Genomic DNA, 24,952 nt, shown 5'->3' with positions numbered 1-24,952 from the left:
GTGCACGTTGTGCTGAAGGATGCGTAGACGTTGTCCGGCCGTAGGGCCCTCTTTCATAGGCGAGGGGGGCCGTCTGTCGTAGATTTGCGGTCAACGTAGGGCACTGCTGGGACAATAGCGCCGCCGACGTTGACGTTTTTGCCGACACACTTGTCGTAGTCAGCCTGGGTCAGGGCCTCGACGACCACCGAGCCAGCCTGCTTACCCTTGGCAGGGACCACAAGCCAGCGCAGCGAGTCGGAGATCTTGACGCCGTTGAAGTCCGCCATGTCCTTGGGCAGCTCCTTGAGACTGTCGAAACCGTCTTCAATCGGCACACCGTGGATGACAAAGCAGAGCTTTGACGACTTGTGGGTTCTGGAGCCGGGAGATGTGGCGCGCGTGAACTCGCAGGCGCCAAAGCAGGACAGCTCCTTGACCACGCGCTGCAGATTGGAGGTCATCAATCTGACGGCCTCACTGTCCACAGCGTGCAGCAAGATGTTGCCCGCCTTGGTGCGCTGGACCGCAGACACTGCAGTCTTGCCAAGAAGGCGGTTCACCGCGTCGCGCACGCGTCGCTGGGGCAGCGCGCTGGCTCTCGACTCGGGTGTGGTGACAATAACGACGGCCGTTTTCTCGCGAGGGGCAGTCGTGGTGGTCGTGGTGGTGGTCGTGTTGGGGGCGGGGGTCGTGGTTTTGTCGGCAGCCTTCTTCTGGGCGCGCTTGGCGACTACGGTCCACGTGTCGGGGGACTCAGTGGGCGCGTCGGCATCAGCCATAGCCGTGTCCGGGGCGGGAGGCGCGGCGGCGTCATCGGTAGTAGTAGTGGCGGTCGAGGTGGTGGTCGAGGTAGTGGTGTCGGGTGTGCTGGACTGGTCGCCAGCGGTGTCGATGACCATAGCATCAGCCTGGTCAGTGGCGGCGGTTGCGGCGGTTGCGGCGGTCGCAGCATTTTTTTTGGCCTTTTTGCCGCGGCGTCTGCGCTTATTGGCCTTAGGCGCAGGGGTGGCGTTTTTTTTGCTGGCACAGGGCTCACTGCCCAGGACAGAAGGCGCGGCTGGCACCTCAGGTGTCTGCGTCGCAGCCTCGCTGTACGCAGCCACGGCTTCAGCCTCGTGTGCTGGCTTGGGGCGGGCAGCCTTTGAGACTTCCATCTCAACCAGCGTCTTGTGGTCGTGGCGCGACATTACGACGAGCCCGCACTCGTTGCCAAACTGGCGCAGGATGCGCATCAGCTGGGCCTCGGAGGCTGACTCCTTGAGTCGTTCTAGAACAAGGAAGACCTCGTTCATGATGGCGGCGTTCTGCTCGTCGCGCCGGCGCTTGCGCTCCAACATGAGAGCAATCTCTCGGGCGCGCTTCGCCGGAATCGTCTGGTCGTTGTTGTTGTTGTTGGTGTTGTTGGTGTTGTTGGTGTCGTTCTCATCGCGCTGAGCCTGGCTGAACACGAACAGGTTCCCATCCAGTGCATTAGGCGTCGGCGTTGTCGCGTCCGAGTCGCGCGAGTCGGGTGTCGAGGGAATCTCAACCACCGGCGCATCTTCAACACCTGCATCGACTTTCATCGATGAGGTGACGGGCGCAGGCTGCGACGGTGAACGCAGCAGCTCGTCGTCGTCGGAACGCGGTTCCTGGCTCGCCATCTGGGCAAAACTCAGCCCCAGGCGCGTCGTGCGGCGCGTTTCATCGCGCGCGGTCGGTTTCTTGTCTATTTTGTTCGATGCACTGCTCGAACTAGTCTTAGAATCAATTGAGCTGTTGCTCAGAGTCGTTTTGGTGAGTTTTTCTGTCGATTTGGCCATTTTTGATGCAGGTGTATATCTGTTGGCCTTGTGCTTAGCCCGTAAACCGGATGTTAGTTCACGAGATAAACCAACACGGCAGCAGCAGAACTGAAAATCCCTCAAGACACCCAGGCAACGATATGTCGCGTTACAGCGATATCGGCCTAACAGGTGTGGGCCCCACGCTCAAACGCTGTTGACACAAAAGGAACGAGAATAGCAGTCAACTCAGAATAAGCTGCATCAACTGCAGAGTACCGAGTTACCTAATAGCGATGATCTATAGTGTGCAAGCCGGCCACACCCGAGTAGATAAACCGGAGTGACACCTCAAGGTTACACAGACCACCAAGTGGTATAACCGTATCATCATACGTCCTTGGAACATTAGCGTGACACAACGGAAGCGGGGTAAGGTGCCAGGCATAACCCTATGCAATGGCAATGGCAAGAATGGCTATTCATGACACCACCGCACGGAGCAGCGCAAGCTGATGACTGCCTTCTCCTACCTTAGAGATGGCGCTCTGGATTGGGCCATGCCTCGGATGGACCCGGCCACTGGACACATGAACTTTGAAACGTACGACGATTTTATGAAATCGTTAGCTGAGGCTTTCGATGACCCTGACTGGCGCATGACTGCGACCCAGCAGATCTTCGACTTAAAGCAGACAGGTACTTGTACTGCCTATCACTCTGCTTTTACAACGCTGTTGAAGAAACTCGGTTGGGCCGACGCTGATTTCACCATTGCACTATTTCAGCGAGGCCTCAAGCCCCACATACAGGACGCTCTGGCTTGGAACACCTATCCTGCCCCTAAGGGAACGCTTGATCAGTTCGCTAATTTCTGCAACACGCTGGACAATACGATCAACAACCGAACCGAACCAGTCGCTGTGGTGCAGTGGTATAGCACCTGGCAAGGCTTTTCGGTTGGCTACCGAGAAGTCGTAGGTTCGATTCCTACCAGTGACGCCAATTTTCTACGAGCAGTCAACCTTAACTGGGTCGCTGTGGTGCAGTGGTATAGCACCTGGCAAGGCTTTTCGGTTGGCTACCGAGAAGTCGTAGGTTCGATTCCTACCAGTGACGCCAATTTTCTACGAGCAGTCAACCTTAACTGGGGCACTTGGGGTTAGTGCTGCTCGTTGGAAATTCATACCAAAAGCTATTCATGTATTTCCTTTCTGTCATAACTTGGGGATTATATTTGTGGGATCTTAGATGTAACTGCCTCCCTGCCAGGGGATTGGAGTATATTATGTGTAGTAGCTAGCTTGTTTGAGATTCCGTTAAACCTTGATTCGTGTATAGTATTAATATACACCTCGCCATAACCCTGTCAGGTTCCATGCGAGTAATGAATAAAAAAAAAAAAAAAAAACCTTAACTGGGGCACTTGGGGTTAGTGCTGCTCGTTGGAAATTCATACCAAAAACTATTCATGTATTTCCTTTCTGTCATAACTTGGGGATTATATTTGTGGGATCTTAGATGTAACTGCCTCCCTGCCAGGGGATTGGAGTATATTATGTGTAGTAGCTAGCTTGTTTGAGATTCCGTTAAACCTTGATTCGTGTATAGTATTAATATACACCTCGCCATAACCCTGTCAGGTTCCATGCGAGTAATGAATAAAAAAAAAAAAAAAAAAAAACAACCGAACCCGGGGAAACAACGGGAAAATCCAACCGCCTCCTGGTGTGGTCCCCTTTCAGCAAGATTCTCGTTCGAGAAATGCTGGCGCCCAAAAAGCTGTCCCCAACACCAAGCCAGCTAAGGGTACCTCTGCAGGTCCCGATGCCAACGGTCTACCCTTCCGTAAGACTGCTGACGGCAAAATGGCAAAGGGTGTTTGTTGGAAGTGTGGCGCAAAGGACCACATGCTAAAGGCTTGCCCCAAAAACAACCTTGCTCTTCGCGCAGCTACTGTCCCTTCTCCCTCCACTTCTACCCGGGCTCCCTCGACGGCCCCTGCGCCTGATGCGTCAAAAAACTAGAAGGGCTACCGACCCATTCCCCTCTGGTCCTGGCTAGCCCTGACGCTGCTGATGAGGGTCTCTTGAGAATCAGCACTTGTTCTCTTGATAATGCTATCGATTATGGTAACTCTCCCCCTCTGGTTATTCCTGTGACAGTGAATAATTCCATTGAGGCCTACGCTATGGTGGATTCGGGATCAACAACTTGTTTTGTGGATTCTGAATTTATAGCAAGGCATCAGATTCCTACTGTTCTCAAGGCCAGAGCCGAGTCGCTCCATGTTGTTGATGGTAGTGAAACTGCTGCGGGTAAAGTGACCCACCAAGTTCCTTTGTCCCTCTCTTTTCCTAATTATTCAGAAACTTTGGTTTTTCAAATCACGAAGCTTGGGGGCTACCACATCATCCTGGGGAAATGCTGGCTCGACGCCCATAACCCGGAAATTTCTTGGCCTTCCAATACGCTCAAGATATCGGTTACTTCTACCGCCGATGGCAATGCTGTGGCAGCTTCTGATTCTTCTTCTTCTTCTTCTTCTGTTTCGACTGCTTCTACTGATTCTGGCGCTTCGTTTGATTTTTCTTATACAAAAAACGACAAAAATATTGCTTCTACCGCTGGCAGTCAGATTGAGGGATCTGCTCCTGCTTCAGCCACTTCACCCCTTCCTTCTTTTATTGCACAATCGTCAGCTGTGTCTTGTTCCTGTGTGACGGTGTCGTCTCAGGCTTTGCATCGCTTTGCCAAAGCTGAGAAACTACAGATTTATCGTGTCACCGCTCAGGAAGTCCTGGATTATCTCAATCAGGAGGACCTAACTCCGGAACAAGAGCATGCACGGCTCCTTGAACGCATCCCGAAGAAATACCATGACCTACTTCCTCTGTTCTCTCGAGAAGGTGCTGATCAACTACCACCTCACCGGGACATTGATCATGCGATTAACTTCGTTCCCGATGCGAAATACCCCAAGGCCCCGCTGTACGATATGACTCCACTCGAGTTGCAGGCTGTCAAAAAATATCTAGATGGCATGCTTTTTTTTTTTTTTTTTTTTTATTCATTACTCGCATGGAACCTGATAGGGTTATGGCGAGGTGCAGTAAATCTACACATAGCAAGGTACAATAAAACAACATCCAAACTCCAGCAAAAATCAACGACAAAGGAAATACGTCGTGGTCGACACAGTAATTTGTCCAAAGACACAAGCACCAACTCCTCCTCACTCCTCAACTTCCTCCACTCTCCTCCCACCACTACTTTCTCTTCTCCCCACACCTTCTACCCAGGCCTTCGTGCAAAAACCCGTCTTGCGAACAAACTTCAGCAGCACCTCGGTTCCGTTATTCGTATTGAAGAGCGTCGGGAGATCTAGCGACTTAGGACTCAATGCCATGGCCATCTCTTGACGCTCTGCAGAAAATGCGGCGCAGTGCAGCAGCACATGCTCAACGCTCTCGCTTTCATGTTCTTGACAACGGCGGCACCGGTCCGAGTCCGTCTTCTTGATGAGCAGCAGGTAGGGCAACAAGTTGCCTTTACCCACCTTCATCTGGAAGTACGCCGAGGTTAGCCATCTTGGTCCGGAAACCTTGGGCGCCTTAGCACGGAGAACTGGATCACCACCGATGGTACGCAGGTAGTGCGAGCCGTGGGAGGGACCAGCGGCGGTGTCTCGCTCAAAAGCCCAGAGAGTCTCCCACTTGTCCATGGTAAACCTCCTAACCCTGGCGAAGACACTGCCCAGTGAGCTGAACTTGCGTTCATCATCACTCTCGAGAGCCTGGCGTGCAACCGCGTCTGCAATCTCGTTCCCCACTATGCCCATGTGCCCGGGACACCACATCACCGTGACTGGCGACGTGAATGTACCTAGGACGCGGCGGGCCTGCCACGCGAAGTGGCCGTGTTTGCGGAGCCGCGCAATGGCAGCTTGGCTGTCGACAAACACATAGCAGGGGCGAGCTTGCTTTGTTATTTTTTCTGTTTTGGCGAGGAGCGTGAGTGCCTCCACGATGGCGGCGCTCTCGCAGTCTGCAACCTCCACATCTTGCAGTCGATGACTGACTTTCGTTTTGATTTCACCGGTTTTGGTATCGACCACGCACGCTGCAAGCGAGCACCTGGAGCCTTCTTTGGAGCCGTCCGTATACACGGTGACGGCATCGTTCGGAAGTCTTGACAAGAACTGGGCATGCCTGACGGCAGCGTCCTCCTTGGGTCCAGGGTCGACGACGATGGAGATGCGGTCGGTCAGTGGCGGCTGCCAGGGACTATCCCACTCCTGTCGGCGACGTTCTCGTCTCCACATGCCTGCCACCAATGGCTTCAACTCGCGCATGATGCAGCCGAGTCGAGTCTTGACACTCATGTTATGCCCCAGGAGAGGCAGGTCTGAGTCATCGGGGGCAAGCTCGTCCTTGTCGGGTTGGGACGCAACACGGACGGGATGGTTGCGTTGGAGGCGGAGAGTGCGAGCGGCGTAGGCCATGCGTGCTTTGGCGAATCGAATAGAGGGGGGCGGGAGGCCGGCCTCGACTTCGACGGCGCGTGTTGGTGAACCGCGGAATGTACCTAGGATACGGGCGGCAGCTTGGCTTTGCAGTTTCTGGTATACCCTTTGCAGACTGAGCTGGGGTTTTGACGGGTCATACCAGAGAATTGATCCGTAATCGGCGACGGTACCCACACAGGAGATGTAGAGCTGACGGAGTGCCGCGATGGACAGTCCACGCGTGTTCGAAGCGAGCCGAAGCAAGCCGCGGAACGCGATCTCAGCCTTTTGGGTCCGTGCCTGGACGTGCTGTTTAAACGAAAGTCTGTTGTCGAAATGGAAACCTAGCCACTTGACCATCTTTTGGGGACGCACAGTGACATCACCTACTCGGACAGTTTGGGAGGCCCACTTTGCAGCATCGGTGTAGTGGATGAGCTCAGTTTTGCTCTCTTCAAACTCAATGCCGTAGTCACGAGCCTTGGCCCGCAGCTCCGTCACGAGTTCTTCGAGAAGCGCCGCTGAACGCCTCGGGCTTTTGGACGCCACGGTTACGCTGAAGTCGTCTATATACGACAGCTGAAGTTGTGGTGTGTCGCCGGCCACCCGAGCCACTATATGCCGAGCATACAACAGGAAGAGTAGAGGACTGATGGGGGAACCTTGGGGGATGCCGATGTTAACCGGGGTCATCGGAAACGGCTGACCCTCGATGTGCAGGCCGACAGTACGGTCCTGGAGGAACGAAGCAACCCATTTTCGGAACACCAGGGGAAGACCGAGCTCACGTAAGCTGCGCATCAAGCAGGGCTTTGACACGTGGTCGAAAGCGCCCTTGACGTCAAGGAAGAGAGTGCTTGGAACGAGCTTCATCTCCTTGACCTTCTGCAGGTGGCTGACGTATACGAGAGCGGCGTCCATGGCTGAACGCTGTTTGCGGCCTCCCAGTTGAGTGTCGTCTAGAAGCGAGCTGTCATGGCAATTAGCGAGGTACCCTAAGCGGGTCGCAAAGACTTTCTCGAGCACTTTGCCTAGACAGTTGAGCAGTGAGATGATGCGGTAGGACTTTACGACTGAATAATCAGCCTTTCCGTCTTTCGCGAGCACAATCCCAGTAGCTTGCTTCCAGAGTGTGGGGTGTATTCCGAGGCGAGACAGGGCTTTGTAGACGGAGAGAAAGGGCGCGGGATGGGCCTCAAAGGCGATCTGGATGATCTTGGCGTTCATGCCGTCGGGCCCGGGGGCCTTCTTGGCGTTGGCGGACATGATTGCCTCCTTGATCTCGTGGTCTGTAAGGTCAGGCCAGGGGTATATGCTTCGGTCGGTGTCGTTCGGGGGGGTGTCGTGGGGGGTGTCGTGATGGGGGTCGTGATGGGGGTCGTGTGTATCCGCAATGTCAGGTCGGGGGTCGACACCTGCGCTAGACGTAGCACCCAGTAGCGTCAGGAAAGCCTTTTCCTTCTCCTCGGGGGTATTGGCTAACCCGTCTGGCCCCTGGATGGGGGGGAAGTAACTCGCCGTAGCTGGCTTGGTGTATTTCCAGGCTGTGTAGACCTTTTCGTTGTCAGCGTCAGAAAGAAAGGTAGTCCAGTGAGTAGACTTAGCATCTTCGACAGCATGGGTGTACTTGTTGCGAATCGAATGAAACTCAACCAGCGACAGCCTGCCTCGTCTGTATCTTCTCTCTGCGCGCGATGCGGCCTGACGTTGTGATTGTAGCTCGGGCGTCCACCATGGCTTTGCGCGGGCACTGTGCCTCTTCACTGACATGCACCTCTGACAAGCAGATTGCAGGGCCTCGGAAAGCAGTCGCGCCATTGCGTCACCGTCTGCAGAAATCTCTGCCAGGGACAGCTGAAGCTCAAGGTCAGCCTGGCCAGCCAGCCATTCCTTGCGAAACAGCGACCAGTCGGCCGTCTTGGTGTTGAACGCCGGGTTACGTGTTAGGGTTTTGGGTGTGGTGGTGCTGACGTAATCAAAACTGATGGCCCGGTGATCGGAGCCCGTCTCCTGAAGATACCTCCAGTTCGTAAACAGGCCCGGTCGAGACCGCAGGGAAAATGCGAGGTCGATCACCGAGGTCGTGCTGCTGTTGACGTATGTGCCGCCGTTGCGTTCAACGTAGTCGTCGTCGACAATCAGGGTGGCATTCTGCGACATCAGCCAGTTAGCAAAAGAGTCAGCTCGTGGTTCGTGGGGATGCTCTCGCTGGGAATTCCACCAATGGTGATGGAGATTGAAGTCGCCGAGAAGCAAAGTACTGGTGTCAATATTGCGCGATAAAAGATTGGTGCGCTCAATGGTATAGGGGCGGGGTTGGGTCTCGGGGACAGGCTGCACAGTCAGCTGGCGTTCGTTGTAGACATTGAGAAGCGAAAACGGCTCCGACGCAAGGATGCGCAGGGTCTGAATATCACTCTCAGCATCGCCAAACTCGAACAGCACAGAAAACGGCAGGCCTTGGCGGACGTAGGTCAGGACCCGCGGGCGCAAAGGCATGGCCTCGAGATTCCTAACATTAAACGGCACAACCAGGGTGAAGCCCGGCTGCGTCAATGTTCTATACCCAGCTTTGAGTTTTATGGTATAAGGCTCCTGGATGCAGACAATGTCCGCCTTTCCGGTTGCAGCAGCCTCAAGTATTGTCTCATGAACAGCCTTCATTTTGTGCACGTTGTGCTGAAGGATGCGTAGACGTTGTCCGGCCGTAGGGCCCTCTTTCATAGGCGAGGGGGGCCGTCTGTCGTAGATTTGCGGTCAACGTAGGGCACTGCTGGGACAATAGCGCCGCCGACGTTGACGTTTTTGCCGACACACTTGTCGTAGTCAGCCTGGGTCAGGGCCTCGACGACCACCGAGCCAGCCTGCTTACCCTTGGCAGGGACCACAAGCCAGCGCAGCGAGTCGGAGATCTTGACGCCGTTGAAGTCCGCCATGTCCTTGGGCAGCTCCTTGAGACTGTCGAAACCGTCTTCAATCGGCACACCGTGGATGACAAAGCAGAGCTTTGACGACTTGTGGGTTCTGGAGCCGGGAGATGTGGCGCGCGTGAACTCGCAGGCGCCAAAGCAGGACAGCTCCTTGACCACGCGCTGCAGATTGGAGGTCATCAATCTGACGGCCTCACTGTCCACAGCGTGCAGCAAGATGTTGCCCGCCTTGGTGCGCTGGACCGCAGACACTGCAGTCTTGCCAAGAAGGCGGTTCACCGCGTCGCGCACGCGTCGCTGGGGCAGCGCGCTGGCTCTCGACTCGGGTGTGGTGACAATAACGACGGCCGTTTTCTCGCGAGGGGCAGTCGTGGTGGTCGTGGTGGTGGTCGTGTTGGGGGCGGGGGTCGTGGTTTTGTCGGCAGCCTTCTTCTGGGCGCGCTTGGCGACTACGGTCCACGTGTCGGGGGACTCAGTGGGCGCGTCGGCATCAGCCATAGCCGTGTCCGGGGCGGGAGGCGCGGCGGCGTCATCGGTAGTAGTAGTGGCGGTCGAGGTGGTGGTCGAGGTAGTGGTGTCGGGTGTGCTGGACTGGTCGCCAGCGGTGTCGATGACCATAGCATCAGCCTGGTCAGTGGCGGCGGTTGCGGCGGTTGCGGCGGTCGCAGCATTTTTTTTGGCCTTTTTGCCGCGGCGTCTGCGCTTATTGGCCTTAGGCGCAGGGGTGGCGTTTTTTTTGCTGGCACAGGGCTCACTGCCCAGGACAGAAGGCGCGGCTGGCACCTCAGGTGTCTGCGTCGCAGCCTCGCTGTACGCAGCCACGGCTTCAGCCTCGTGTGCTGGCTTGGGGCGGGCAGCCTTTGAGACTTCCATCTCAACCAGCGTCTTGTGGTCGTGGCGCGACATTACGACGAGCCCGCACTCGTTGCCAAACTGGCGCAGGATGCGCATCAGCTGGGCCTCGGAGGCTGACTCCTTGAGTCGTTCTAGAACAAGGAAGACCTCGTTCATGATGGCGGCGTTCTGCTCGTCGCGCCGGCGCTTGCGCTCCAACATGAGAGCAATCTCTCGGGCGCGCTTCGCCGGAATCGTCTGGTCGTTGTTGTTGTTGTTGGTGTTGTTGGTGTTGTTGGTGTCGTTCTCATCGCGCTGAGCCTGGCTGAACACGAACAGGTTCCCATCCAGTGCATTAGGCGTCGGCGTTGTCGCGTCCGAGTCGCGCGAGTCGGGTGTCGAGGGAATCTCAACCACCGGCGCATCTTCAACACCTGCATCGACTTTCATCGATGAGGTGACGGGCGCAGGCTGCGACGGTGAACGCAGCAGCTCGTCGTCGTCGGAACGCGGTTCCTGGCTCGCCATCTGGGCAAAACTCAGCCCCAGGCGCGTCGTGCGGCGCGTTTCATCGCGCGCGGTCGGTTTCTTGTCTATTTTGTTCGATGCACTGCTCGAACTAGTCTTAGAATCAATTGAGCTGTTGCTCAGAGTCGTTTTGGTGAGTTTTTCTGTCGATTTGGCCATTTTTGATGCAGGTGTATATCTGTTGGCCTTGTGCTTAGCCCGTGTCTGTCTGGGTATTGACAGTTGATGGCATGCTTGCTAAAGGCTTTATTTCCTCTTCCTCTTCGCCGCTGGCTTCCCCGATTCTTTTTGCTAGGAAGCCAGGCAGTTTACGATTCTGTGTTGATTTCCGAGCCGTCAATGATATCACCATCAAAGACGTAACTCCTCTGCCTCGGATCAATGAATCACTGCGCACGGCGGCTACGGGAAACATTTTTACAAAGCTGGATCTGAGAGCCGCGTACCACTTGATTCGCATCAAGAAAGGTGATGAATACAAGACAGCTTTCAGAACTCGATATGGCATTTTTGAGTACAATGTGATGCCGTTTGGGCTCACCAATGCTCCTGCCACGTGTCAGAAATATGTCAGCGAGGTCTTGTCGGAGTATTTGGACATATTCTGTGTCTGTTACTTGGATGATATCCTGGTGTTCTCTCTGAACCAAGAGGAACATGATGTTCATGTGCGCAAAGTCCTGCTAAAATTAGCGCAGGCCAGTCTGTTTGTCAAGGGTGAAAAATGCGAATTCGACAAGACTGAAACTACCTTTGTTGGCTTTGTTATTTCAGCCGATGCTCTGAAGATGGACCCCGCTAAAGTTGCGGCTGTCCGTGAGTGGGAGGCTCCCCGAACTGTTAAGGGAGTCCAGTCCTTTTTGGGTTTTGCCAATTTCTATAGGAGGTTCATCCGTGACTTCTCTAGAATCTGCACACCTCTCTTCGAGTTGACTAAAAAGACGCAATCTTTTGTCTGGTCCTCTGAATGTGAGGCAGCATTTCACACCCTGAAGGACCTTTTCTGCTCTGAACCTATCCTCAAGCACTTTGATTACCTGTTGGACACTGTTATTGAAACAGACGCGTCTGACCGTGTAATATCTGCCGTCATGTCTCAATACCACCCGACTGACAAGGGGCTTCTACTACACCCCGTGGCCTATTTCTCTCAAAAAATGAATCCTGCCCAGTGTAACTACGGCGTAGGTGACAAGGAGTTGTTAGCCATTGTGGAGTCTCTAAAGTCGTGGCGATTCATGGTTGAAAGTCTGGAAAAACCTGTTCTGGTATTGACGGACCATCGGAATTTAGCCGTTCTTAAGCAAATTCCGGCCATGAACAGACGGCAAGCGAGGTGGGCTATGGAACTGAGCGAGTACCGTTATGTCATCACTTATAGGCCTGGCTCCTTGAATTCTAGAGCTGATGCCCTGACCGGACGCTACGAAGACCTCGTTTCTTCTTCTTCTGAGGAGGATAAAGAGCTGTGTGCTCCTATTATTCCCCCTGAAAATTTTATTGGTACCATGTCTTTGGTAGACGAGGTAAAAATCGCGCTATCCACGGACAAGTGGGCTCTTGATGTTATTTCTGCTCTTCGAGGCCAGTCGACCAAACCTCCAGATGTGGACCTCAGTGTCTGCAGGCTTGACAATGACGGTCTTTTGTTTGTCAACGACCTTCTATATTTGCCGAACGAGGATCTACGAGTTCGTGCATTGAAGAATTGTCATGATATTATGCCTAGCGGACACCCTGGACAAAAGAACACTTTTGAACTTCTTGTTCGGGAATACTGGTGGCCCGGGATGCGTCGTGATGTCATCCGGTACATCCGAAATTGTGAGGTCTGCCAACGGATCAAGTCCGCGCGACATAGTCCCTACGGTCTACTGAAACCTCTGACCATTCCGCAAGCTCGGTGGACATCTGTGTCCCTTGATTTTATCACCGGCTTGCCGGTCTCCAATTCTTTTGACATGATTCTCGTTGTCGTCGATAGGCTTAGCAAAATGGCTCACTTTATACCTTGCGATTCCTCGCTGGATGCTGCAGGTTTTGCTAAGCTCTATTTGTCAGCAGTGTATAGGCTCCACGGTCTGCCATTGGACATTGTGTCCGACAGGGGTAGTCTGTTTACGTCGGCTTTTTCCAAGGCTTTAGCCAAACTGTTGGGCATAAAGCAAAATCTGAGTACTGCGTTCCACCCTCAGACCGATGGTCAGACTGAGCGTGTGAACTCTATTTTGGAGCAATACCTGCGGGGTTACACCAACTATAGACAGGACAATTGGGCTGATCTTTTGCCCTTGGCGGAGTTCTCTTACAATGACTCCGAGTCCAGTTCTACTATGCTGACGCCCTTCTTTTTTTTTTTTTTTTTTATTCATTACTCGCATGGAACCTGACAGGGTTATGGCGAGGTGTATATTAATACTATACACGAATCAAGGTTTAACGGAATCTCAAACAAGCTAGCTACTACACATAATATACTCCAATCCCCTGGCAGGGAGGCAGTTACATCTAAGATCCCACAAATATAATCCCCAAGTTATGACAGAAAGGAAATACATGAATAGCTTTTGGTATGAATTTCCAACGAGCAGCACTAACCCCAAGTGCCCCAGTTAAGGTTGACTGCTCGTAGAAAATTGGTGTCACTGGTAGGAATCGAACCTACGACTTCTCGGTAGCCAACCGAAAAGCCTTGCCAGGTGCTATACCACTGCACCACAGCGACTACGACGCCCTTCTTTGCGAACCACGGGTTTCACCCCAGAAGTGGGCGTGAGTCGCTCCCAGTCTCTGTGGAAAAAGGCCCGTTGCGGAACTTTGTTAAAGAGCTTGACAACATTTGTCAGTTTTTAAAGACTGAAATTACGTGGAGCCGTGAGCGGATGACCGAGTACGCGAATCGACACAAATCTTCCGCCCCTCTCCTTCGAGAAGGGGACTTAGTGTGGCTTTTGAGTAGAAATATTCGAACTACTCGTCCTTCAAAGAAGTTGGACTTCAAGAAGCTTGGCCCATTTAAGATTCTACGGAAGGTGTCTTCGCATGCCTACGAGTTGGCACTCCCTGCCACTATGAAGGTTCATCCCGTCTTCCACGTTTGTCTGCTGGAACCATGTGCGTCGGATCCTCTTCCTGGCCAGAAAAACCCTCCTCCTCCTCCCGTCATAGTAGATGGCGAGGAAGAATTTGTGGTCAAGGAAATTATAGGCGTGTCTTCGCGTGGCCCTCTGCAATATCAAGTAGTTTGGGAGGGCTATGAACATGATGGACCCTCCTGGGAACCTCTGGACCATTTAGCCAATGCACCTGAGAAGGTTGCAGAATTCTACAAGAGGATGCCTAACGCCAGACGATCTTAGTACTGCTGTGGAAATCAGTCATAAAAAGGGGGGCTACTGTCATGAATAGCTATCCTGACACTGCTCATGCTAAGGGTTATGCATGAGACCTACCCCACTCTTCTTTTCCACAACGCCGAAGGTCGGCGACCTATGAAGATGCGCTTATGGCACAGGTTGGTCTGTGTAGATCGTGAGTTGATCAACGGATATGAGGTTGTCGTGGGATGTGCTGAGCACGGGTGCTCTGATAGACGTTGTTCTGCTGCTGCGGAGTTTTCTTGTTGCAATTGCCATTGCGTGCTTAGGTGGGGGTTGTTATCTGGTTCGATTGTTACGAACCTGTTACGTCTTGTTTACACGAGACTTATCTTTTGTTCGTAGTTAGATGTTGATTGTTTCTAGCTTGGGAAGACAGAGTTTTGTCAGGAGCGCCGACAACATAAATATCGTCGTCTCCTGCCCTGAGTTGATCAGGTTTACTCTTGTTCTCCAAGCTTAACAATCACATGCACTTGCTTACCTTCTTCTTCTTCTTTATACCATTCTGTTCTTGCTTTCTTTGCAGTTCAACCTTTTTTTTTTTTTTTTTTTATTCATTACTCGCATGGAACCTGATAGGGTTATGGCGAGGTGCAGTAAATCTACACATAGCAAGGTACAATAAAACAACATCCAAACTCCAGCAAAAATCAACGACAAAGGAAATACGTCGTGGTCGACACAGTAATTTGTCCAAAGACACAAGCACCAACTCCTCCTCACTCCTCAACTTCCTCCACTCTCCTCCCACCACTACTTTCTCTTCTCCCCACACCTTCTACCCAGGCCTTCGTGCAAAAACCCGTCTTGCGAACAAACTTCAGCAGCACCTCGGTTCCGTTATTCGTATTGAAGAGCGTCGGGAGATCTAGCGACTTAGGACTCAATGCCATGGCCATCTCTTGACGCTCTGCAGAAAATGCGGCGCAGTGCAGCAGCACATGCTCAACGCTCTCGCTTTCATGTTCTTGACAACGGCGGCACCGGTCCGAGTCCGTCTTCTTGATGAGCAGCAGGTAGGGCAACAAGTTGCCTTTACCCACCTTCATCTGGAAGTACGCCGAGGTTAGCCATCTTGGTCCGGAAACCTTGGGCGCCTTAGCACGGAGAACTGGATCACCACCGATGGTACGCAGGTAGTGCGAGCCGTGGGAGGGACCAGCGGCGGTGTCTCGCTCAAAAGCCCAGAGAGTCTCCCACTTGTCCATGGTAAACCTCCTAACCCTGGCGAAGACACTGCCCAGTGAGCTGAACTTGCGTTCATCATCACTCTCGAGAGCCTGGCGTGCAACCGCGTCTGCAATCTCGTTCCCCACTATGCCCATGTGCCCGGGACACCACATCACCGTGACTGGCGACGTGAATGTACCTAGGACGCGGCGGGCCTGCCACGCGAAGTGGCCGTGTTTGCGGAGCCGCGCAATGGCAGCTTGGCTGTCGACAAACACATAGCAGGGGCGAGCTTGCTTTGTTATTTTTTCTGTTTTGGCGAGGAGCGTGAGTGCCTCCACGATGGCGGCGCTCTCGCAGTCTGCAACCTCCACATCTTGCAGTCGATGACTGACTTTCGTTTTGATTTCACCGGTTTTGGTATCGACCACGCACGCTGCAAGCGAGCACCTGGAGCCTTCTTTGGAGCCGTCCGTATACACGGTGACGGCATCGTTCGGAAGTCTTGACAAGAACTGGGCATGCCTGACGGCAGCGTCCTCCTCGTGTTCAACCTTTCTTCTTCTTTGAAGTGTGTGATTGTTCCTCCTCCTTCCTCTTTGTGCCGCTCTATTCTCAGAATAGCCATCTAAGTTGTGTGTTGCCTCTTCATCTCAACCGACCATACGTCTTAGCACTCTGTCTAACTGACGTCTTCCTCCACAGGCCCGACTGTCCACCTCAGGAACCTATCATTGTCCCGAGTCGTTGGCTGTACCCGGAACCCTAATCCTTTCTTCGGGCCCTATCCGTAATAGATAGTCCCTGGCAGCCGCCACTGACCGACCGCATCTCCATCGTCGTCGACCCTGGACCCAAGGAGGACGCTGCCGTCAGGCATGCCCAGTTCTTGTCAAGACTTCCGAACGATGCCGTCACCGTGTATACGGACGGCTCCAAAGAAGGCTCCAGGTGCTCGCTTGCAGCGTGCGTGGTCGATACCAAAACCGGTGAAATCAAAACGAAAGTCAGTCATCGACTGCAAGATGTGGAGGTTGCAGACTGCGAGAGCGCCGCCATCGTGGAGGCACTCACGCTCCTCGCCAAAACAGAAAAAACAACAAAGCAAGCTCGCCCCTGCTATGTGTTTGTCGACAGCCAAGCTGCCATTGCGATGCTCCGCAAGCACGGCCACTTCGCGTGGCAGGCCCGCCGCGTCCTCGGTACATTCACGTCGCCAGTCACGGTGATGTGGTGTCCCGGGCACATGGGCATAGCGGGGAACGAGATTGCAGACGCGGTTGCACGCCAGGCTCTCGAGAGTGATGATGAACGCAAGTTCAGCTCACTGGGCAGTGTCTTCGCCAGGGTTAGGAGGTTTACCATGGACAAGTGGGAGACTCTCTGGGCTTTTGAGCGAGACACCGCCGCTGGTCCCTCCCACGGCTCGCACTACCTGCGTACCATCGGTGGTGATCCAGTTCTCCGTGCTAAGGCGCCCAAGGTTTCCGGACCAAGATGGCTAACCTCGGCGTACTTCCAGATGAAGGTGGGTAAAGGCAACTTGTTGCCCTACCTGCTGCTCATCAAGAAGACGGACTCGGACCGGTGCCGCCGTTGTCAAGAACATGAAAGCGAGAGCGTTGAGCATGTGCTGCTGCACTGCGCCGCATTTTCTGCAGAGCGTCAAGAGATGGCCATGGCATTGAGTCCTCAGTCGCTAGATCTTCCGACGCTTTTCAATACGAATAACGGAACCGAGGTGCTGCTGAAGTTTGTTCGCAAGACGGGTTTTTGCACGAAGGCCTGGGTAAAAGGTGTGGGGAGAAGAGAAAGTAGTGGTGGGAGGAGAGTGGAGGAAGTTGAGGAGTGAGGAGGAGTTGGTGCTTGTGTCTTTGGACAAATTACTGTGTCGACCACGACGTATTTCCTTTGTCGTTGATTTTTGCTGGAGTTTGGATGTTGTTTTATTGTACCTTGCTATGTGTAGATTTACTGCACCTCGCCATAACCCTATCAGGTTCCATGCGAGTAATGAATAAAAAAAAAAAAAAAAACAATACGGAATTCAGGAAGCGTTGGAATTGGGCAGGAGCATTGGACAAACCAAACGGCATCACGTTCCATTCAAAGGAGCCCAGGCGCGTACGGAAAGCGGTCTTCCATTCGTGGCCTGGCTCGATACGGATATTATGGAACGCTGCAACGACGTCAAGCTTAGTGAACCACTTTGAACGGCTGATTTGGCGTAGTGTTTCCTTGAAGTTGGGTAACGGGTATCTATCCTTCTTCATCAGCTTGTTCAACAGACGGTAGGTCGCTGTGGTGCAGTGGTATAGCACCTGGCAAGGCTTTTCGGTTGGCTACCGAGAAGTCGTAGGTTCGATTCCTACCAGTGACGCCAATTTTCTACGAGCAGTCAACCTTAACTGGGGCACTTGGGGTTAGTGCTGCTCGTTGGAAATTCATACCAAAAACTATTCATGTATTTCCTTTCTGTCATAACTTGGGGATTATATTTGTGGGATCTTAGATGTAACTGCCTCCCTGCCAGGGGATTGGAGTATATTATGTGTAGTAGCTAGCTTGTTTGAGATTCCGTTAAACCTTGATTCGTGTATAGTATTAATATACACCTCGCCATAACCCTGTCAGGTTCCATGCGAGTAATGAATAAAAAAAAAAAAAAAACAGACGGTAGTCCACGCAGAATCTAAGTCCACCGCCAGGTTTCTTGACGAACAGGATGGGGGCAGCAGCAGTGGAACTACTCATTCGAATGAACTTCTTGTTCAGTAGGTTCAGTAACGTTTGGCGCAGTACTATCAACTCATCGTGGGAAAGGCTGTACAGTGGTCCCCAGGGAGCTTCCGAGTCAGGGACAGTTAGATGAATCTCGTGGTTCATCCCGGGACGCAGCGGCGGGAGGCGGCGCGTGTAGAGTGCTTCTGGGTCAAAAGCAACAACATTCTGTGGGTCTATCCAACTGGGAACCTTTTCCTTCCAGTCATCTGTAACAGGCTCGTTCTCTCGGGCCAACTTTTCCAATGCTTTGTTGATATCCTGTATGCTCGCAGCAAAGACCTTCAAGTCCTGGTGCAAGATCTTGCTGACACGTGCAGCTTTCAATTCCGTAGGGGTGTCCAAGTTCCGAATGGTCGAAACAGAGCGAGGGACGGAGAAGTGGGGGAGCACCAAACGGTGCCGGTTGCAGTCTATTAGGGCGTTGTGGTGGCTCAGCCACGGGTATCCAATAAGAAGTTCGTCATCATAAATGTCGGGTACGACAAGGGCAAGGACTTCTTCCCGGAGGCCGCCGAGATCCAGCTCGAAGCGGGCAGCCTGAGTGGCCACAGAAGAAGGTTGGTCATTAAAAGGTTTTAGGGAAAGGGAAGTTTGCAGCGCAGAACAAGGTAGTTTCAATCGTTTCACGAGGGTCTGGGATATGATCAAGGAGACTGTATTTCCGGTGTCGACTAAAGCTACTGAGTTGTGAGAGCCGTTGATTACAACGTCAACAGATAAGGAGCCTCTCACAAGCAAAGGGGACGTTCCCTTCTTGTTCTTACCCCTCCGGGGGCGACTGTCACCGGAGGGTCTCAGTTTTCCGACTGAGCAGTGGGCAACTGTACGACACCGAAATCGGCATCCAGGTCATCGTCTAGCTGCGGCGGCGTGGGCACGTGTACACCGCGGACACGGGCAGGAGGCGCGTTCCGGTTGGGAGGCACATCGTAGGGGCATTCCCGTACAAAGTGACCTGAGGCGCCACAGCGGATGCAGAGGCCAGCGCGACGACGTCTCTCTCGTTCCTCTTCGCTCGCCCAGCGGGCAGTGCGGCGGGCAGCAGGCGCACGGGTAGGCTGGGGGGCAACGCGACGGGTTCGTTCCCAGTCCATGGCGTCGGGATGGCGGTGGGCAGCGGGGGCGGACGGGTAATAACCGGAGCGGCGGCCAGAAGTCGACTCGGCATCGAGCTTACGCTGCCGCAGTTTTTTTTTTTTTTTTTTTTATTCATTACTCGCATGGAACCTGATAGGGTTATGGCGAGGTGCAGTAAATCTACACATAGCAAGGTACAATAAAACAACATCCAAACTAGTCGCTGTGGTGCAGTGGTATAGCACCTGGCAAGGCTTTTCGGTTAGCTACCGAGAAGTCGTAGGTTCGATTCCTACCAGTGACGCCAATTTTCTACGAGCAGTCAACCTTGACTGGGGCACTTGGGGTTAGTGCTGCTCGTTGGAAATTCATACCAAAAGCTATTCATGTATTTCCTTTCTGTCATAACTTGGGGATTATATTTGTGGGATCTTAGATGTAACTGCCTCCCTGCCAGGGGTTTGGAGTATATTATGTGTAGTAGCTAGCTTGTTTGAGATTCCGTTAAACCTTGATTCGTGTATAGTATTAATATACACCTCGCCATAACCCTGTCAGGTTCCATGCGAGTAATGAATAAAAAAAAAAAAACATCCAAACTCCAGCAAAAATCAACGACAAAGGAAATACGTCGTGGTCGACACAGTAATTTGTCCAAAGACACAAGCACCAACTCCTCCTCACTCCTCAACTTCCTCCACTCTCCTCCCACCACTACTTTCTCTTCTCCCCACACCTTTTACCCAGGCCTTCGTGCAAAAACCCGTCTTGCGAACAAACTTCAGCAGCACCTCGGTTCCGTTATTCGTATTGAAAAGCGTCGGAAGATCTAGCGACTGAGGACTCAATGCCATGGCCATCTCTTGACGCTCTGCAGAAAATGCGGCGCAGTGCAGCAGCACATGCTCAACGCTCTCGCTTTCATGTTCTTGACAACGGCGGCACCGGTCCGAGTCCGTCTTCTTGATGAGCAGCAGGTAGGGCAACAAGTTGCCTTTACCCACCTTCATCTGGAAGTACGCCGAGGTTAGCCATCTTGGTCCGGAAACCTTGGGCGCCTTAGCACGGAGAACTGGATCACCACCGATGGTACGCAGGTAGTGCGAGCCGTGGGAGGGACCAGCGGCGGTGTCTCGCTCAAAAGCCCAGAGAGTCTCCCACTTGTCCATGGTAAACCTCCTAACCCTGGCGAAGACACTGCCCAGTGAGCTGAACTTGCGTTCATCATCACTCTCGAGAGCCTGGCGTGCAACCGCGTCTGCAATCTCGTTCCCCGCTATGCCCATGTGCCCGGGACACCACATCACCGTGACTGGCGACGTGAATGTACCGAGGACGCGGCGGGCCTGCCACGCGAAGTGGCCGTGCTTGCGGAGCATCGCAATGGCAGCTTGGCTGTCGACAAACACATAGCAGTCGCTGTGGTGCAGTGGTATAGCACCTGGCAAGGCTTTTCAGTTAGCTACCGAGAAGTCGTAGGTTCGATTCCTACCAGTGACGCCAATTTTCTACGAGCAGTCAACCTTGACTGGGGCACTTGGGGTTAGTGCTGCTCGTTGGAAATTCATACCAAAAGCTATTCATGTATTTCCTTTCTGTCATAACTTGGGGATTATATTTGTGGGATCTTAGATGTAACTGCCTCCCTGCCAGGGGTTTGGAGTATATTATGTGTAGTAGCTAGCTTGTTTGAGATTCCGTTAAACCTTGATTCGTGTATAGTATTAATATACACCTCGCCATAACCCTGTCAGGTTCCATGCGAGTAATGAATAAAAAAAAAAAAAAAAAAAAACACATAGCAGGGGCGAGCTTGCTTTGTTGTTTTTTCTGTTTTGGCGAGGAGCGTGAGTGCCTCCACGATGGCGGCGCTCTCGCAGTCTGCAACCTCCACATCTTGCAGTCGATGACTGACTTTCGTTTTGATTTCACCGGTTTTGGTATCGACCACGCACGCTGCAAGCGAGCACCTGGAGCCTTCTTTGGAGCCGTCCGTATACACGGTGACGGCATCGTTCGGAAGTCTTGACAAGAACTGGGCATGCCTGACGGCAGCGTCCTCCTTGGGTCCAGGGTCGACGACGATGGAGATGCGGTCGGTCAGTGGCGGCTGCCAGGGACTATCCCACTCCTGTCGGCGACGTTCTCGTCTCCACATGCCTGCCACCAATGGCTTCAACTCGCGCATGATGCAGCCGAGTCGAGTCTTGACACTCATGTTATGCCCCAGGAGAGGCAGGTCTGAGTCATCGGGGGCAAGCTCGTCCTTGTCGGGTTGGGACGCAACACGGACGGGATGGTTGTTAAGGTGTGATTACGCTAAGCTGGATCTTCACAGAAAGGGACACAGAGGGACAAAGATCTCGAATTGAAGAACAAAACTAAACTCTCTAAATGGTGTAGAAACAATGCGACTATTTATCCTGTTGGAAAGGGAGGCAACCGACGATCGGCGGCGACGACAACTAGTTCCTCTAGGAAGTGCCGTTAGTCTTGGTTCTGGTCTGGCATTAGTTTTGCCGTACCAGCGCCGGACTAGTCCTTCGAGGATACGCCGTTAGTGTTGGTGTCGGGCTTCCGTCGGTCCTTAAGGGTGCAACCCCAACATCAGCCTCTCTTCCTCCTTTTGCGCGTCGTTTTGGTTCCTTTTTGGCTGAGCCATAGTTTGTAGGCGTCGGTATCGACCAGAAGGTCGACTGGTTCCCAGCCAGGTCTGACGTAGCCTTTCCATTTGACTTTGACTTGCTTGACACCGTTAGAAGTGCGTTCGCCTAGGATCTTTTCGACCTCCCAGTATTCTTCACCATTGATGACTTCCATAGGTGCTGGTCGATCGTCGTGAGTCTTTTGGGAAGGGAAAGCGTCGTTGGCAGCTGAGCGAAGGCGATCGGCATGGTAGACGTCGTGAGCAGTTGTACCCGGTACTTCAAGACGATAAGTGTGAGGGGTAACTTGTTCCAACACTTTGCAGTATTGGTATTTTGCTCTAAGTTTCCTGCCGAGGCCTGAGCCTTGTTGTTCAGGGCGTAGGGTGAGCCAAACGTATGAGCCTGTAGGAAAATCTGGTGCAGGACGTCGGTGTTCATTCTCGCGTTGCTCCATCTCCGCTCGTGACAGAGAAAGGTTGGCGTGGGCCCATTTCTGGGCGTCTCTCAGGCGTTGGATGACCCTCTCAGCCTGTCCGAGTGGACCGTTATTGTCGGGTTCGACAGGCAATGGTGGTGCGGCGAAGACTCGTGGGTGGTAGCCGTGAGACAAGAAGAAAGGTGAAACATTAGTGGCAGAAGATGGGGTGGCATTGATGCTGAACTCGACCATGGGCAGTAGATTGAGCCAGGCGGGGCCTTCAGCGCTGAGTTTGGCAAGTTTGACTTTGATCTCAGCGTTCATCCTCTCTGCAGCTCCATTGGTAGCCGGATGGTAAGCTGTTGTGGTTAGCCTTTCGATCTCTAGGCGTTTGCAGAGGTGTCGCCAAGCTGCGTTGACAAATTCGCGGTCAGACAAAATAGATTTTGGCATGCCGTGGTGTCGGTAAAAGTGGTGGAAGAACATATCTGCAACAGATTCCATGTCGAGGGCGTCGGCGGGAATAAGGATGACGCCCTTGGATAGACGGTCTATAACAGTTAGGACGTGGGTGTAGGTGATGCCGCCTTTCTGTGCTGGTTCCAAAGGTCCGATAAAGTCGATGGCAATCTCGGCCCAAGGCTGGTCGGGAATTGGCAAGGCTTTGAGGGTGGTGTCCTTGTTGTCGCGACGAATGTTAGAACTACCACAAATTTGACAGTTGCGGCAGAAACGGCGGATATCTTCGACGTAGCGGGGCCAGAAAAACTCTCTAGACAGCTCGACTTGCATGACGTTCTTTCCGGGGTGCAGCATCATGGGCGAGTCATGAATGTTCTGTAGGATGGCGGTTCTCAATGGCTCGTTAGTAGGTACCCATAGTTTATTCCGAAATCGAATAGCGGATTTGGCGTCCAAAGAGCAGTCGGAAATGTTGACTCTCAACTTGTGTCTGATTGTTTCGGGCCACTGTGACAGTCCATCTGTCAACGCTTTATGGATAATGGCGTATTCATCATCGGCAGCACAGGCATCAGACCAGAGTTCCCGTAAGGCAGGCGGAAGTTCGGGGGTAGAAGGGGCTTCTGGCGTGTTGGTGGTTTGTGTCGAGAAAACTTTCAGGCCGTTACCGTCGTGGTGCAAGATAGTGGCTAGTCGGTCGTTGTAGCGCGCGTCATTCGTGTTGTCTGGGGTGTCGCGGCGAGAGAGAGCATCTGGGAGAGGGGAGAGTTTACCAGGACGGTGGACGATGGTGCAGTTGTATTCGCTCAAGGTCAGGTACCATCTAGCTTGGCGTTCGGACAAGTGCTGCAACTTGGTAAAATGCAGCAAGTTTTTATGATCTGAGACGATGGTAAACGTCTCCTTCAGGCCCTTGAGTTCGCCACGCCATTCCTTCAGGGCACAGACAACAGCCAACAGCTCTTTGTCGTGGATCGGGTAGTTGCATTCGGCGGCAGTCATTTTGCGGCTGAAATAAGCACAAGGCCTAGTTGATCTATCGGGCTGCGTCTGTAGAAGCGCTGCACCGAGACAGTAGCCAGACGCGTCTGTCTCAACAACAGTTGGCAGATCTGGATTGTGCGTGCAGAGGACAGGGGTCGAGGTGAATGCTTCTTTTAGAGCCTGGAAGGACTCTTCTTCCTTTTCGCCCCACTGGAAGGCCTGGTCTTTCTTTGTCAACTGTAGCAAGGGAGTCGCTAGAGTAGTGAAATTTCTGACAAAGGTGCGGTAGAAATTGCATAGACCGAGGAAGGCTCGAACGTCCCTGACCTTCTTGGGCGTTGGCCAGTCCGACACTGCAGAGACTTTGGTTGGGTCGGTTGAAATCTTGCCGGGCTCAAGGATGTATCCCAGGTACTTCACTTTCGATACCGCGAACTCACATTTATCAATGTCGATTGTCAGTTGGCCCTCCAGAACCTTTGCTAAAGCCAAGTTGACCTTCTCGTAGTGGTCCTCTAACGTGCCGTCGGTATAAATCAAGATGTCATCGACGTAGGCAGAGCACCACACATCCAAGTATGGGCGTAGCAGACTGTTCACAAAACTTTGGAACTCTGCAGGCGCGTTGGCCAGACCAAAAGGCATGACGTTCCACTCAAAAAGGCCTTGTCGCGTTCGAAAAGCGGTCTTCCACTCATCTCCCTCGGCGATTCTGATGTTATGAAACGCGGAAACAACGTCGAGTTTCGTAAACCACTTAGCTTTGGAAGCATTAGCTAGGGTCTCGCTGATGTTTGGGAGTGGGTACCGATTCTTTTTCATAGTCGCGTTTAGTGCACGATAATCTACACAGAAGCGGAGGCCGCCACCAGGCTTTTTCACGAATAGGATGGGAGCAGCAGCAGTGGACTGGCTGTGGCGAATGTAGCCTTTTTCCAGCAATGAAAGAAGCGTCTGGCGAAGAACCACGAGTTCTTCTCTGGTCATGCTATAAAGGGGGCCCCATGGAGCTTCTTCGTCGGGCACGGTCAACTCGATCCTATGATCCTGGCCAGGCCGGCGGGGAGGCATCTTTTTAGCAAATTGTGCGTCTGGATCAAACACCTTGACCTTGTCGTGCTCGATCCAAGCTGGGATCTTCTTTTTCCACTCTCTGGGGTTGGCTGGTACTCTATCTTTCTCCAAACGGGCCAAGGCTTTATTGATATCTTCGATTGAAGCTGCAAAAACCCGCAGCTTATCTCTCTTGGCGGCGCGGAAGAAGGTGCTCGCTCTGTTTATTCGTACCATGGTAGAGCGGAAGGTATGGTTTGTCGTCGCCTTTCCTCGAGCGACAATGCCGGATTTAAATCTAACTGTGTCGGCTTCACAGTCTATCCTTGCCCCTTGTTTCTTGAGCCATGGGTATCCGATCAGGATGTCTTCGGCTAATTTTGGTACTACCCACGCCACATGTTTTTCTATGTGGCCCGATATGTCAATTTT

The 24,952-nt window shown here is 52.9% G+C and overlaps 10 protein-coding genes across 10 annotated transcripts; 3 read left to right on the top strand and 7 right to left on the bottom strand.

Moving 5' to 3' along the window:
• Positions 1-53: 53 nt before the first annotated feature.
• BROUX77_006101 (uncharacterized protein) lies at positions 54-1,784 on the bottom strand (the record flags this gene model as incomplete). The annotated part of the gene is made up of 1 exon (XM_073751049.1): positions 54-1,784. One exon carries the CDS (start codon positions 1,782-1,784, stop codon positions 54-56), a length of 1,731 nt encoding a protein of 576 aa, XP_073603971.1.
• A 476-nt stretch (positions 1,785-2,260) lies between these two features.
• On the top strand, positions 2,261-2,911 carry BROUX77_006100 (uncharacterized protein; the record flags this gene model as incomplete). The annotated part of the gene is made up of 1 exon (XM_073751048.1): positions 2,261-2,911. The coding sequence occupies one exon, from the start codon at positions 2,261-2,263 to the stop codon at positions 2,909-2,911; it is 651 nt and encodes a 216-aa protein (XP_073603970.1).
• A 2,069-nt stretch (positions 2,912-4,980) lies between these two features.
• BROUX77_006099 (uncharacterized protein) lies at positions 4,981-8,916 on the bottom strand (the record flags this gene model as incomplete). The annotated part of the gene is made up of 1 exon (XM_073751047.1): positions 4,981-8,916. One exon carries the CDS (start codon positions 8,914-8,916, stop codon positions 4,981-4,983), a length of 3,936 nt encoding a protein of 1,311 aa, XP_073603969.1.
• Positions 8,917-8,972: 56 nt separating this feature from the next.
• Positions 8,973-10,703, bottom strand: BROUX77_006098 (uncharacterized protein; the record flags this gene model as incomplete). The annotated part of the gene is made up of 1 exon (XM_073751046.1): positions 8,973-10,703. The coding sequence occupies one exon, from the start codon at positions 10,701-10,703 to the stop codon at positions 8,973-8,975; it is 1,731 nt and encodes a 576-aa protein (XP_073603968.1).
• Positions 10,704-11,068: 365 nt separating this feature from the next.
• On the top strand, positions 11,069-12,934 carry BROUX77_006097 (uncharacterized protein; the record flags this gene model as incomplete). The annotated part of the gene is made up of 1 exon (XM_073751045.1): positions 11,069-12,934. One exon carries the CDS (start codon positions 11,069-11,071, stop codon positions 12,932-12,934), a length of 1,866 nt encoding a protein of 621 aa, XP_073603967.1.
• Positions 12,935-14,643: 1,709 nt separating this feature from the next.
• Positions 14,644-15,249, bottom strand: BROUX77_006096 (uncharacterized protein; the record flags this gene model as incomplete). The annotated part of the gene is made up of 1 exon (XM_073751044.1): positions 14,644-15,249. The coding sequence occupies one exon, from the start codon at positions 15,247-15,249 to the stop codon at positions 14,644-14,646; it is 606 nt and encodes a 201-aa protein (XP_073603966.1).
• Positions 15,250-15,480: 231 nt separating this feature from the next.
• On the top strand, positions 15,481-16,946 carry BROUX77_006095 (uncharacterized protein; the record flags this gene model as incomplete). Its single annotated transcript, XM_073751041.1, has 2 exons — positions 15,481-15,514; positions 15,892-16,946. 2 exons carry the CDS (start codon positions 15,481-15,483, stop codon positions 16,944-16,946), a joined length of 1,089 nt encoding a protein of 362 aa, XP_073603965.1.
• Positions 16,947-17,065: 119 nt separating this feature from the next.
• On the bottom strand, positions 17,066-18,972 carry BROUX77_006094 (uncharacterized protein; the record flags this gene model as incomplete). The annotated part of the gene is made up of 4 exons (XM_073751040.1): positions 17,066-17,086; positions 17,137-17,393; positions 17,770-18,415; positions 18,709-18,972. 4 exons carry the CDS (start codon positions 18,970-18,972, stop codon positions 17,066-17,068), a joined length of 1,188 nt encoding a protein of 395 aa, XP_073603964.1.
• Positions 18,973-19,635: 663 nt separating this feature from the next.
• Positions 19,636-21,173, bottom strand: BROUX77_006093 (uncharacterized protein; the record flags this gene model as incomplete). Its single annotated transcript, XM_073751039.1, has 2 exons — positions 19,636-20,374; positions 20,911-21,173. 2 exons carry the CDS (start codon positions 21,171-21,173, stop codon positions 19,636-19,638), a joined length of 1,002 nt encoding a protein of 333 aa, XP_073603963.1.
• A 389-nt stretch (positions 21,174-21,562) lies between these two features.
• Positions 21,563-24,757, bottom strand: BROUX77_006092 (uncharacterized protein; the record flags this gene model as incomplete). Its single annotated transcript, XM_073751038.1, has 1 exon — positions 21,563-24,757. The coding sequence occupies one exon, from the start codon at positions 24,755-24,757 to the stop codon at positions 21,563-21,565; it is 3,195 nt and encodes a 1,064-aa protein (XP_073603962.1).
• Between the last annotated feature and the right edge of the window lie 195 nt (positions 24,758-24,952).

The sequence above is a fragment of the Berkeleyomyces rouxiae genome (assembly GCF_048999995.1).
Source record: "Berkeleyomyces rouxiae strain 22BRR77 chromosome Unknown BrBRR77_ptg000007l, whole genome shotgun sequence".
Lineage (NCBI taxonomy): Eukaryota > Fungi > Ascomycota > Sordariomycetes > Microascales > Ceratocystidaceae > Berkeleyomyces > Berkeleyomyces rouxiae.
Note: the sequence above shows the minus strand (reverse complement) of the source record. Positions and strands in the feature narration are given on the sequence as shown.